The 14711-nt window shown below is 34.6% G+C and overlaps 1 protein-coding gene across 3 annotated transcripts in view; it reads right to left on the reverse strand.

Annotated features, from left to right (window-relative positions):
* mcf2a (MCF.2 cell line derived transforming sequence a) overlaps positions 1 to 14075 on the reverse strand; it is a 67704-nt gene extending 53629 nt beyond the window's left edge. For all 3 annotated transcript variants that reach the window (XM_056472122.1, XM_056472121.1, XM_056472124.1), the window contains exons 1-4: positions 13436 to 14075; positions 2634 to 2702; positions 1091 to 1205; positions 171 to 261 (exon numbers count right to left, since the gene is read on the reverse strand). In XM_056472122.1, the coding sequence (XP_056328097.1) occupies positions 171 to 261; positions 1091 to 1205; positions 2634 to 2702; positions 13436 to 13529 (369 nt within the window). In that variant the 5' untranslated portion in view covers positions 13530 to 14075. The remainder of the gene's footprint in view (positions 1 to 170; positions 262 to 1090; positions 1206 to 2633; positions 2703 to 13435) is intronic.
* Positions 14076 to 14711: the final 636 nt, after the last annotated feature.

Raw genomic sequence — 14711 nt, forward strand, 5'->3', positions numbered from 1 at the left:
ACGCACGCACAGACACACACAAAACTTCCTCCTTCTCTGATCCATATATGAATTAATATTCATAATAAATTAATTTCCTATTACATTCAAGTGCACACTTATTAAATAGAACAATGGAATCTTTCCTTCAATAATAAAAATGATTATTAATCAAAAATATTTTCTCTCACCGCAATCCTTGCCAGTGCTGTTTTGATTGATGTCCAAGTATCCAATCTTCTGTCTAAAATGATGATAAATTTGACACCAGGTTGTCGTGCTCTGAAAACATGTGAAATGCATCATGTATCAAAGTAACTAGTTTTACTCTTACTGGACAATAAATGTGAATTTTTGTTTGTATTGTATGGAGGGATAAGTGAACTTCTTTCTTGCATGTTTTCATACACCCCAGATCAAAAGTTTAGGGTCAGTAGGATTTTTAAATGTTTTAAAATAAGCTTCTCCTGCTCACAAAGGCTGCATATATTTGATCAAAAATACAGTACAAATTGTAAAATATTATTGCACTAAAAGAACTGTTAAAAATTAGTTTATCATTAAATTTAATCATTTATTCCAGTGATTTTAATGATGAATTTTCAGCTTCATTACACCAGTCTTCAGAGTTACATGATCCTTTAGAAATCAATCTAATATTAATTATTGTTATTATTGTTATTATTGTTATATCATTATTATTATTTTTATTATTATTATTATTGGTAATAGTAATAAAAGCAATAATGATTGGACTAATAATTTCATTAGAAACTACATACAATAAGTAATTAATGAATTGAAGTATTTAACAATTTAACTTCTTTTTTTTTTTACATTTAATTAATGCTACCTTGATGAACAGAAATAATTTTCTTGAAAAAAAAAAAACATGAAAAAAAAAAAACTGACCCAAAGCTTTTGACCAGTAGTGTACATACATTGCATATCTCTATTTTCTGCATTGCACATGGCGATACTGTACATTCATTTGAATAGCTCAATTTGTGTAAGGGCCGTAGCAAAGCTTTATGTGAAGAGAATACATAAAGAACTGTCGCTGTGCTGCAATGCAGTCAGATGGAGAGGATTGCATATTTTAGACACAGACCTCGGGATCAGTGTGAGGTATGAAAGAACTTTGGCCAGCGCTTCTTCAGGAATGTCACTGAAAGCCGAGCATTCTGGGAGAGTGATGATGACACTTGAGTCCTCACCACGTCCCCCTGCAATTCACACAAACACAGCAAATTATCAGTCTCTCACTTCTTCAGACTTATTCTCATGCCCATGATGATTGTTGAACATGTTGAGACGAGCCATTAGAGGGACAGTTCAAACTAATATGAAAATTTGTTGTAAAATTACACATCATGTCAGCCGAGGTGTATAACATTAAGAAGATTTTCAAGAGTCAATGGCTACTTTGGAAATAAAAAAAAAGAAGATAATAATACCCGTTGCTCTTGATAATACATTCAGGCATAATGAAGTGGAACAATCAGCTTGGACAAGAAACTATAAAGAAGAGCATTATTTACAAGGCTGTGCTAACATGAATGAATAGAAATTAGAAAGCTTAAAGGACTCGTGAAGTGCTTTGAAATTCTTTATTCAATGTTGGATATAATCTCAACTGAAAAATTAAAAGAGGTGAGACAGAATAGATAGTCCTCTTTAAAAAAAACAGCCAATAGAGTTTTGTTTTTACCTCAGCTATACCAGTGTGAGTGGTTGAAATCAAGACCATCAAATGAAAAGCAAATGAGAAGGTCTTGAAGGGGGCGGGGCATTTCCAAAGTCCAAATGTGAGCTTTGGAACTCACATTAATGACTGGCAGTGGCACCACTAAGCGGGGGTAAGTTAGGAAAATTCTAAGGGCCCACACACTTTGAAGGCCTCAGGTCTACTTTATTAGTATTACCAGTACTAGCAGGGGGCACAAACCCAAATGTTCTTTTAAATAGGGTCCATAATTGCTAGTGTCACCCCGGAAAGGAGCTGTGTGTAAAAGTTGAAGTTCTTTTAACTTGACACGGCATCTAAAAAACACGAGACATGCTTAAAAAACACGAGACATGAGCGTAATTGTCACACATGTCTGTCTAGCGTGTGTTTACATTAAGAAACATTGGAAAGAAGCGCACTGGAATTGAAAGAAGCCATAGAAATGGCCACTTAGTCATGCAATAGGAAGCTTGAGACTGCTGTTTATATACTCAAGTCCATTTACTGATGGTATGCATTAAGGGTATGAAGATCTGTTAAAAAACAATATACAGTTTCTTGCATAGAAGGACCAATTCCCTTCATAAGACCTCAATTTATTGTCAGGATGTGCGTGTTATATACAGTATATATATTTTTTTCACCCAAAACTGAAGAGTATTCTATCAGTTATTCAATCTTCACTTGTCACAAACTTGTCTGAGTTGGTTTCTTCTTTTGACTACAAAAATAGATATTTTGATTATATTTTCATTTTGGGGTGAACAATGCTTTAAAAAAATTTTTAAGGCAAAAAAGTCGCCAACTTCTAGAATGTCGAGAGGGTGAGTAGTTCTTTTAACAGCAAATTTTACATTTATTGGTGAATTATCCATATTATGCCACCTTTCTTTCACATCTAGTAAACAGAAACTGAAAACCCCACCTGATAAATAGGCCACTTGTTTCTCAATGTATCCGGCGACCTCCTGCAGACTCACAGATACTGTAACCTCTGAGGAGACAATGAAGAGCCACACATAAATAACACAGCAGCAAAGCCATACGTGTGTGAAACTTCAGGAACAGCACCACCTAGTGTTCTCATATCAAAACTACAATAAACTGCGGTGCTTTATAAAATACAGACGGTTAACGCATTACAGTGAAATTGGTAACACTTGTAGTTACAGTAGCAGTCAGATTAATGTATTAATGTGTGAAGAACCATCAGTGTGGACTCAAGAAGATGGTTTGGTTTCCTCTGAGCCTCATCTCAGGATACAATACACTGAAAATGGAGGTTGACAATAGCGGATGTGTTCAAATTACACACAGACCAACATCTCCGGTGGCTTTACCATGAACACTTCCTGCAGTAAAGAAAAACAAACGCGTTCTGCAGAGAGTAATGCAATACGCCGGAGAGCTAATTGATTATTTTAGGTTTCTATCAAGTTACATTGAAGTTCCTCTTCTTTTTTTGACCAAGGCTTCCTGTGAGATATACTGTAGCATTTATTGATTACAAAACATGTAATTCATCCTAAATATCGAGTCCTGTCTAGCAGAATGCTAGCAATTGTTTTATACAAGAAAATGCTAGCTATATGACCTATTATAATAGGAAATGAATGCCGTGGTTAATGTTTAATGAGTTTCCAACAGGTTAGGCAGAGATGAATGAAGTGAGAACTGAATATTTAATAGAACTCAAGACAGACTCAGTAGCTTAAGTATGGAGTGGATGCATTTAAACAAGATAGTTGTTTTCAAACTTGAACGCAACAAAGGATGTTTCACATTTCTACCTTTTTACTCAAAATATGTTTTGTTGCTTGTTCAAACTATTTATTTAAAATGAGCTGAGACAACACGATTCTTGAGATTTTGCTGGGACAACTTAATTGTTTTATGTTCAAGCCACTTACACTTGAAAAAAAACGAATAAGTTAACTTAATTCGTTCATGTTGTCCCAACACAAATCGATTGTGTGAAACCCAGGAGTTTTTACAATGTTGAAGGATACAAATTGTCCTGTAGTAGGCTACACTGTAAAAAAATCCGGGGTTCCACACAATCCATTTGTGTTGGGACAAAACGAAGGAATTAAGTTAGCTTACTATTTTTTACAAATTTAAGTGGATTGAACACAAAACAATTAGGTTGTCCCAACAAACTCTCAAGAATTGTGTTGTTTCATTTGCGTCAATGGTGTAGTGGTTAGTTACATGACTACATGTAGTGGTTAGTTACATGTTACATGACACATGGCACTACTGTATTCACAGCAACCAGAGTTTGATTCCCGCCTCGATGTCCTATGCCGATCCTTCCCTTTTCTCTGCTCCCCCCGCTTTCCTGTCTATAATCTCTACTGTCCTATCAATTAAAGGTGAAGACCCCCAAAAATATTTATTAAAAAAAAAGAATTGTGTTGTTTCAGCTCATTCTAAATAAGTAGTTTGAACTAGCACTCAAATAAGTTTTTTTTGAGTGTAGCAGTAGTAGTAGTAGTAATAATAATAATAATATTAATATAATAATAAATATATAGCTTAAGCTTTGTGCAGAGTACATCTATGCAAGTACATTAGCAGTTCATATAATTATTTAAAAAATCTTCTTGTATCAAATTGTACCATTAAATATGTATGCATGCGTTTATGCATGCACAAATACATTCTGTGAGTAAAATTTAATGACTATCATACACACTTTTGCTATAAATACTAAAATGCTAATCAGTGTAACAATAGTTTATTTCTATTACAAAACATCTATTTAAAACAATCATCATTCAATGACATTAAATGATCACATTTCAGCCACAAAATAAAATTAAAGACTTAATTTTTATACTTTTCCATTATCCTTCAAATCACTAGATTTTACCCATATGTTGTCAGCAAAAAATTTGAAATAATTGAAAATTTATTAAAATGTAATATGATCCCTTTTTTCTTTTAAATATTTTATTAAATGCAGGTTTGAAAAAGTAAAAAACAAATAGGATTTTAAATTTTTTAAATAAATGTATCTGCTACACTGAATGATGATGAAACATTATGATGGATTTATTTTCATATTTAGTTATAATTATTTTTTTTTTTAATAAATATATGTATACATTACTAGACTTATTCCTATCTAAATAGCAAAAACATTATTCTTATTACTACAAAACTTAAAAACAAAACAAAAAAATCATTCAGTAAGCAAAGTCACAAATAACATGAGCACTGTATATTTGCACATGATGTTTTTCAGGGCCTCTGCTGCCCTTATATTATTAACTTTAGGCAGCATCGCCCTGCTAAAACAACACACAGAGAAAACACACCCTACACTCCTCTGTGGAAATGATCAGAGAAATCACTCTGTGTAAAACAAACACAATCTTCTGTGTCCATGTCAACCCAGTCTGAGAGCTTCTCACTAAATAAACAATAAACCTGCACTGCATTAGCAGATACACATGAACTGATCCCAGACTTGAGAGATTCACGAGTTTGTCTTAACTTTTCTCAAATTCAGGTTCAGGGTGGAATTTTAGATAGTGAAATAAATGAAATCACACAAAAAATACTAGTAAAAAAAAACAAAGTAAAAAATTTATAATTTTGAATGTTTACACAAATTTCACCCTTTTTGAGGAACAATAGACATTTTTACTAAATAAATAGGTTTTAACGTCAGGAGGATAAAGTTTGTACACTTGTATTACAGTTAGTGTATTGTAGTACTGAGCAGGATAAATTAATTCCATCTTTCAATCAAAACAAGTTGTGTTTAAAATAAAGACAGCTGTTTTGGTTGTCAAAAAATCTATGTAAATTTTAAAAATCACGTCAGTAAAACTCACATAAACACAACATCTAGTTGATCAAGCATTATTGGTTTGCATACGTTTGAAACACTCACCGGCCATTTTATTAGGTACACTGTCCAACTGCTCGCTAACTCAAACTTCTAATCAACCAATCACATGGCAGCAAGTCAATGCACTTAGGCATGTAGACATGGTCAAGACGATCTGCTCAAACCAAACATCAGAATGGGGAAGAAAGGTGATTTAAGTGACTTTAAACGTGGCATGTGCAACAGGCTGGTATTTCATAAACTATTGATTTACTGGGATTTTCACGCACAACCATCTCTAGGGTTTACAGAGAATGGCCTGAAAAAAAGAAAATATCTATTAAGCGGCAGTTATGTGGGCGCAAATGCCTTGTTGATGCCAGAGGTCAGTGGAGAATGGCCAGACTGGTTCCAGCTGATAGAAAGTCAACAGTAACTCAAATAACCATTCGTTATAACTGAGGTATGCAGAAGAGCATCTCTGAATGCACAACACATTGAACCTTGAGGTGGATGAACTACAGCAGTAGAAGACCACACCGGGTGCCACTCCTGTCAGCTAAGAACAGGAAGCAGAGGCTACTATTTGCACAGGCTCACCAAAATTGGACAATAGAAGATTGGAAAAACGTTGTCTGGTCTGATGAGTCTCGATTTCTGCTGCCACATTCAGATAGTAGGGTCAGTATTTGGAGTCAACAAAATGGAAACATGGATCCATCCTGCCTCGTATCAACGATTCAGGCTGGTGGTGGTGGTGTAATGGTGTGGAAGATATTTTCTTGGCACACTTTGGGCCCATTAGTACCAACTGAGCATCGTGTCAATGCCACAGCCTATCTAAGTATTGTTGCTGACCATGTCCATCCCTTTATGACCACAGTGTACCCATCTTCTGATAACTACTTCCAGGAGGATTAGGTGCCATATCATAAAGCGCAAATCATCTCAGACTGGTTTCTTGAACATGACAATGAGTTCACTGTACTCAAATGGCCTGCACAGTCACCAGATCTCAATCCAATAGAGCACCTTTGGGATGTGGTGGAGATTCGCATAATGGATGTGCAGCCAACAAACTGCAGCAACTTTGTGTTGCCATCATGTCAATATGGACCAAAATCTCTGAGGAATATTTCCAGTACCTTGTGAATTCTATGCCACAAAGGATCACAACAGTTCTGAAGGCAAAAGGGGGTCCAACCCGGTACTAGTAAGGTGTACCTAATAAAGTGGCCGGTGAGTGTATTTAATCTGTGTTTTCCCTAAAGCGATTAAATAGCTACTAAATCAATGTTTTTGATTAACATTAGGTTATAGTTTTGAAATCTAAAACTTTAAAGCCATATTTACTGTAAGTAAGGGTATTTCATACAATATGAATAGATAAACATACGGTACAGTCAGTGTGTCAGAATTCATTCCTGAGAATTAAATACACAGATATGCTTTTCACACTGTGCTTAACCCCGAGTTATCATTAATCTAAACACCGCTTTTCACCTTGGGTAAAAACAGCTTTCATACCTGTAATTTGAAAGCCACGTTTATGGTGTTAACCCCTCATTGTAATGCTGAAGTTTGTACGGTGAAATGGAGCAGCATTTGCTTGTTGTTGCCTGACATTTGGCAACATTAGAAACTGAGCAGCAAGGTTCACCATGTCATGTCAGTAACAGGAAATGCAACAGCATTGCATTTTGAGAAAGAAAAGTAAGAAAGATAAATGATATTTACTGTATCATTGTTTTCATTCATTTGTACATGTCTTTGTTTTCTTGCCTTTGTGCATCTTATGAGGGTTAAAACAGCTAAACACTGTGGCAGCATTTTTTTATAGATGACAAGATGCAGAAAGGTTGCCTGCTGTTTGTCCAATCAGCAACGACGACACCAGTAATAAGCAAATAAGAACGTTAACACTTCTAGGAACTTCCATTCAAAAGAACTGAAAGTCATTTTATCTAATAAGGCTGAGCTCAGAAATTAATAGTTATGCTCTATAATTAGCCATTATGAAATCATAATAAAGCACATATTCATAGTTAATAATAAAGTCATGCTCCAAATGTAAAACTATCCTTGTTAAAAAATGAGGTTCATGTGAGATTCATGTTTTGCACAATAAAAAAATAGCAAAGAAATAAATTGATTTTTTTTCTTCTGATCACCCCATTTTTTTGCTTTTATTCATTTGATTATTTTTTTTCTTCAAAATTTGCAACTGTGACTGACAAACCTCTTTGATGATACATGATTTTTCAGGATTGGAAAAGGTTTTGATTGTAATACAGCATTTTAAATATTGTAATATGGCACTGCCCACAAGAGGGAGGAGCTCACTGACAGGCTTTAAAGGGGACCTATTATACAAAAATTGCTTTTATATGGGGTTTAAACACAATTTTGTGGCATCCGTCTGTAAATATAACCAGCTTCTAATAATAAAAATGTATTGGTTAATTTTTTCTTCAGAAACACTTTGATTGACATTCTCCCTTTGTACATGTCATCAGAGAGGGAAAGCCCCGCCCATCAGTGACGATCTCTCCCTTTTTAGCATAGGACTTCAGTCTCGTTTTGCCACCATCTGCCACCATGCTGACACACATGCATTTGTAGCTCCGCCCTTTTTTGAAAAGAGCACAATCTCATGTAAATTCAAAGCGACAGTCAACAGCATAATTTGGATCAAAGCCTAAAAGGGACAGTTTCAAACAGTTATAAAAGATTATTTGTGGGATATTTCAAGCGGATACTTTCCCATACACACTTTAGGAACATTATTTTACATCTTGTAAAATGGGGCACGATAAAGTGCCTTTAAAGTGGATACAGATAAGCTTTCAAGTGACATCTAATTTAAGATGAAGCAGAAGATGGAGAAAATGAACAATAATGCCCAATTTACACTGGGCTTCAGTGTCAATGCTTGACGGAGGGTGTGTCTGAAGTTGGGGCTGATGTGATCGTTATAGTAGCAACAGCCAATAAAATAAGTTCACAATCGGCTACTGTCTGACAGGCTGACCATTCTGTTGGTGCATGAAAAGTTGAGAAATTCCCAATTTCTGCAGCGAGCAACGGGTAAAGTCTAGATAGGATACGCGGCCGGCCGGAAGTTTAGGGTTTAGGGTTAGGGTGGGGGTAGACGTTAATAAAATACAATTAATGGGAAATTTAATAAATAATATAAATAATTCTCGTTAACTTCCGGCTGCAACCATATCCGATCTAACAACAACCCGAGCAACACCCCTGACTCGACTGACAAAATTAATTGAGTTTGCGCGAGCAATAGAAAGCAGGTGAATACCGAATGAGAGGATGATCACTTGTGAGCTGAGATGATGCGCGCGACTGTTTAAACCGCGTGCACGCTCCCGTTTCTTTGCGTGAAGCAACTGTTTCTATAAACACAACTGATGCAATCGGTTATCTTTCAAATAGACTAGACAAAAAAGTGATGAACATGCACCCACAGTCTTACTGCACAGATTTCCAGAGTTGACTTATTGTAAGCAGCGTCAATTTGTGGCTAAGAAATAGTTAATTGTTTATGTTTGGTGTGGTCAGAGATAAATTTGGTAAATCCTTCATTTTGAGCTCTGAAAATTATGTGAAATAAAAACAAATTGTAATAATATGAAACCATGACCCATTTGCTCATGATTGAGCAAGCTCATATACGACACACAAAAAGTGAAATGAATGAGGAGGCATGTGGAGATAATGCAAAATCTCAATCAAGTCATTTTAGCATGCCAAAGTCATATTAATGTGTATAAAATATATTTTCCCAACAATAAATTCTGGCTAGTGAAAATGGCAAGTGGCTAGTAATGTTGGAAAACTACTAGCCACAGTGGCTTGTGATCAAAAAAGTTAATGTCAAGCCCTGGGCATAAGTGTCAAGCAGGACGTCAATACGATGGATTGAATTTCAACATTTATAAACCGTGAATTTATTTCTTCACCTGATTGATTTCCATTTGCTTAAAGCGAATATGAAATCTCCAATGATTCAATGCTTATAGGTTGTTTTTACATGACGTCACTGATGATGTGCAAAATTCAGATGGAGGGCAGGAAGTGATTCTTCTACATAGGAATCACTATCAGAACATCAAAATGTTTCTGTTTTGTGTTGTTTATAATTGTTTAAATCGACCAAAATAAGAAATGCTGATCAGCTTTTTTAGACTTCCAAAAGTTTTAGCTTATAAAAGTACGAAAGTTCAAGAAACTGGCTTAAAAATGAAAGAAAAGGCATGTAATAGACGTTTTTTCAATACATCCATGTGTGCAAACTTTTTGAACACGATAATTCATTTGACAGCACTAATAAAGATTAAACACAGGCCTAGTTATGTGTATTATTTGTTAACGTGTTATATAAAAATCTGATACATACACCACCACACTTCTACAAAATCCAGGAGAATATAAATAACGCACCCTGCCATGTACTGTAAATGATGCAATGAAATCTCCGTTTTGTTTTTTGCAATAATCCATGTCTTTACTGGCGTTTCAGCAGAACAAACAACCGCAACGTGAACATCGAGAAGCGCAGCAGTGATGCATGTTGATGGTTAAGTCGACAAAACAAAAAAGAAATGCAACTCTTATGACAAAATTAGATAAAGTTATTATTGTGGAGCAGTTTTTTGCCGTTACAAAAATAAATAATTAATAATGTAGAAAACTGAAGCATATTGAATAATTTGTTTATAACACAGTCGTGTTGTCCCACAGCTATAATTACTGTGACAGTTTAATTAAAGTAGCTATCTATAGTATGCTTCCAAACACTATAGTATTTACCATTGTATTTTTTCATGTAACGTAACAGCTTATACAGTATCTACCACCTTGATGACAGTCAAATATAATATTTGTTCAGTAGAAAACCCGGCCCTCTTTATGATATAAAGATCATGCCCAACATATGTGCTTATTTTCTATTTATATCTCCTTTGAAATATGGTATAAATCACAAAAATATGGACATTCCTCTATGTCTCCCATTCATCTTTTTACTTCCTGCCCTCCATCTGAATTTCGTGCATCGCCAGAACCACGTGATTGAAAACAACCTATTTAGTGTCATTAAACTGCATATCTGTTTTTGTTCTGCATCGTTTTTTTTCCTTGACCAGCATTATCTTCCATTTTATGAATCATCAAAGACCACCCTTCTTGCTAAAAATCTTCTTTATTATTCTACTGAAGACAATATATCTTGGATGGAGCAAATTAAGAGCAATATCATATTTCTGTACACTGTAAAAATTTCATTCAATGGATTTACTAAAATTTGTAAGGTAAGTGGTTGCAAACAATTAATATGGGCTAAATTTAAACAAACAAATTAAGTTAAACATACTAAATTTTATTAGTTTTTTTAAATTCAGCCCATTTAAATTGTTTGCAACCACATACCAATTAATCATTTGCTTCAGTAAAGTGAACTGTCCCTTTATTTGTATTGAAATTAAAAAATCATCAATTCAAATAAAGTGAGGAACAGTTTCTTCAGTAACCTCAAGCATGGGTGTTCTCTGTAGTGTTCACAATGCGTCAGAACGTTATCATTGTAAACCTGGATCAGCCTGAGAGGAGCTGCTCGTATTACAGTGCATCATTACAACATAACAAACAGCACACACTCACATAAAAACCACCCTACGCCAACAACCTGAGATACACTGCCAATAATCCTACAACAATCACTCTGAGGAAACCCAAGCATTGTGAAGTCAAGCAGTAAATATTACATAACACACAGCAGAGTGACTCAAACACACCTTTAAATGCTTTTAACTGTGGCCTGAGGAAAGACACGCCAGCTAAAAATGAAGATGCTGAGTCACTGTCTGAAGAATATTCGGTGGGCTTAATGCTAAACAGAGGCAAAGGAGCAGGACATGGGGTTGAAAACAGGTGATCTACTAAACTGCGTCTCGAAACCCAGTTTGTAATATGGACAGGACTTCTATTTTCATCCTTTAATCTCGCCGCTGGCCCAAATTCACAGTGTGTGATTATAAACAAACAGCTTACTGTATCTGTCCTTCAAAATGCTCTTAATATTGAAAATTAAATGGAGATTAATTCAGGAACCATATGTTGGAATTCTGTATGGATAAGTATTTGTGTAGTGCACAGTTTTATCTTTAAATTAAAATTTAAACTGGTTCTAAGCCTATTATTATTATTATTATTATTATTTAACACAAAAAGCTATAACTATTATTTAATATTTTCTGAACACAAAAACCTATTATTTGAAAACCAAACCTTTATTTAATATTTTAAATAATAAAAACCTTAAAATCTTTCTTTTTTTGAATACAAAAACCTATTATTAAATTTTTTAACACAACTTATTTGAAAAACAAACCTATTATTTAATATTTTTCAAATATAAAAACCAGTTATTTAATTTTTTAACACAGAAACCTATTATTTAATATCTTTTGAACACAAAATTTTGTCATTTCAAATTTTTTGAACAAAAAAAAAACTGTTATTTGAAAATCAAACCTTTTATCTAAAATTTATTTTAACACAAAAATCTATTGTTTAAAAACCAAACCTATTATTTATTTACAGTTTTAATACAAAAGACAATATATTTTGAAGAATCTTGGTAACTAGTGGCCATTCATACAGTAGTAGGCAAAACACTGTGGAAGTCAATATTATGGAAACTAGGTTACCAGTTTCCAACATTCTTCAAAATATCATCTTTTTTGTTCAACAGAAGAAACCAACCAAGACCGAATTCAAACAAGTGGAGGCTGGGTAAAATATCATGGAATTTCCATTTTTGGGTGGACTATACCTTTAAGCAAGTGATAATGTATATTCAGTCAGTTGTTCTCACAGAATAAAGTTCTGGCAATAACACACCTTGAAATGTTGTGATTGGCCAATCAGAATCAAGTATTACAGAGAGCAGTGTAGCAATACGTGTTAACATCAATCAACGATGAAAAATTCTTCTACAGTATTTTTAAAATCTTAGATAAAGTTAATCAATGTCAAATGTATTTGTTAACTCTAGTTAAAGGAACAGTTCACCAAAAAAAGAAAATTCTCAACCAATTTAATACTCAAGCTGTTCCAAAGTTTTTCTTTTTCTTCTTCTGTTAAACAAGAAACAAGAACTTTTGAAGAATGCCGCTGCTGGTTTAGAAGAACAACATTATATATATATATATATATATATATATATATATATATATATATATATATATATAGAAAATAAAAATATTAACTCTTTTTTGTGTGTTTTAATCACAATTTGCATACTTTTGAATCTTTTTTTAGTGATTTGCAATAGTTAGACTATTTTATTGCTTTTTAAACAAATACATTTCTTTAATATCCATTTATTTAATCATTTTAGCAAAACGTTTGACAGTTTTGCTATTTTCTATTTAATTAACTGATCCCTTTGTTGTTTTCTATAGATTTTAAACATAGCAGTATTGTATAGCATTGTTTTACTTGTGTTTTTTTCTCAATTTTAAAGCTTTTTTTGCATTGCAGTTTTCTTGCAAAAATATGAGGGACCCCAAACCATAATTTACAAAAATAATAATCATTTAATCAGCATCAATAATAAGACCTTATAGTAAAGTGTTCCCAATAAAATATTTATCCATGTGGAATATGCTTCTAGAAGTCCTTTGCAATACATTACAGACCTCCTGCACGTCCATTCAACCAGATTATCAAATATCAAATCTAGGTTATGGCTAAAACTCCATCAAGTTATAAATAGCACACATAATCCTTGCAATACCACACAAACCACCAGTGAACATCCTGAAAACAGGCATTTCTTATAGAAAAGAGCTTATTAAAATACTCACGTTGCAGTGTGCTCTCTAGCTCTGAGCCTGCCTGCAAAAGGTTATAATAGCCCTCCATGTCTTTTTGGGGCTCCGGAGGAGAGGCTGAGCCCATTCCCTGGCTGTTCCCGGAGAGAGGAGTGACTCGACTCTGAGCCCGTCCAGGCCTTCACATCCCACTACTCCACCCAGAATTCATTGTGGACAACATCCACAGATCCCAAATGAGGATTCGCTTCAGTCACCTTGAGCAGGAGCAAGTGCATCCGCAAACTCCAAACGCTGGAGGAAAACCGCTATCCGGAAAGATCAGTCTGCCGCAGCTCCAGGTGCCACTGCAACATCACATCTCAGCTTACAAAAAGCACACACACACACACAAAGTGAATGGGATTAAAAGGGTTTCCTGTCCACAGTGCTGACGGTCTGAAAACACACTAACTCCTGAGTTGGAGTGCGTCAGATCTGCATCGCTGTTAGACTGACTATTGACACTCTGCCAACTCCCTCCCCATTGACTTTCTCCAGTGTGGAGTTGAGGGCAAGCCTCCTGCTGATTTCCAGGTTTTTCATTGGTCAAGGGGAGTGGCTTCTCTTTTCACTGCTGTAAAGGATCTCTGCCTGCTGTATTACACCCAGATTCAGGCTTACTCGCTCTTACAAACACACTCACACACAGAGAGAGAGACAGAAACAGAAAGAGAGAAAGGCAAGCTGTTCTGAATATCACTATTGACAGCAAAACTATTTTCTCTTCCTAGACTGAGGAGTTTCATTGTTCGGAATACAGAAAAGTATGACGCGTGGGAAAATTGCGCAAAGACAAACTGCTGCATGAATAAGAGGCATTGTTATCAGAGATCAGACTATTTATGCTTCCACAACCACATCTCATGTCCTTCTCACACTAGTGGTTTTAAATTACATATGGGACATACAGTATGCACATGCTCTGCAATTGTTGGTCAAATATAGCACAAATAACATAAAATGGACTACTTTTAATTTTAAAATAAATAAAATACATTAACAACAGTATTATTTTATACAAATTTGTCATTGAATTCAACTTTCACACATGAACAACAAAATTGTAGGTAAAAGTAAAGGACTATCCAAGTATAGCTAAGTAAAGGACTATCCAAGAATAGTAAGTTTTTTTGTGTCTCCAGAATGTGTCTGTAAAGTTTCATCTCAAAACACTCATTAAATTATTTATTAAACCTTTCAGAATATTGGAATCTTCTGCTCTGAACACAATGTAGCTGTTTTTGTTGTCTGTGCCTTTAATGCTAGT

This window comes from Danio aesculapii, chromosome 14 (genome assembly GCF_903798145.1).
Source record: "Danio aesculapii chromosome 14, fDanAes4.1, whole genome shotgun sequence".
Lineage (NCBI taxonomy): Eukaryota > Metazoa > Chordata > Actinopteri > Cypriniformes > Danionidae > Danio > Danio aesculapii.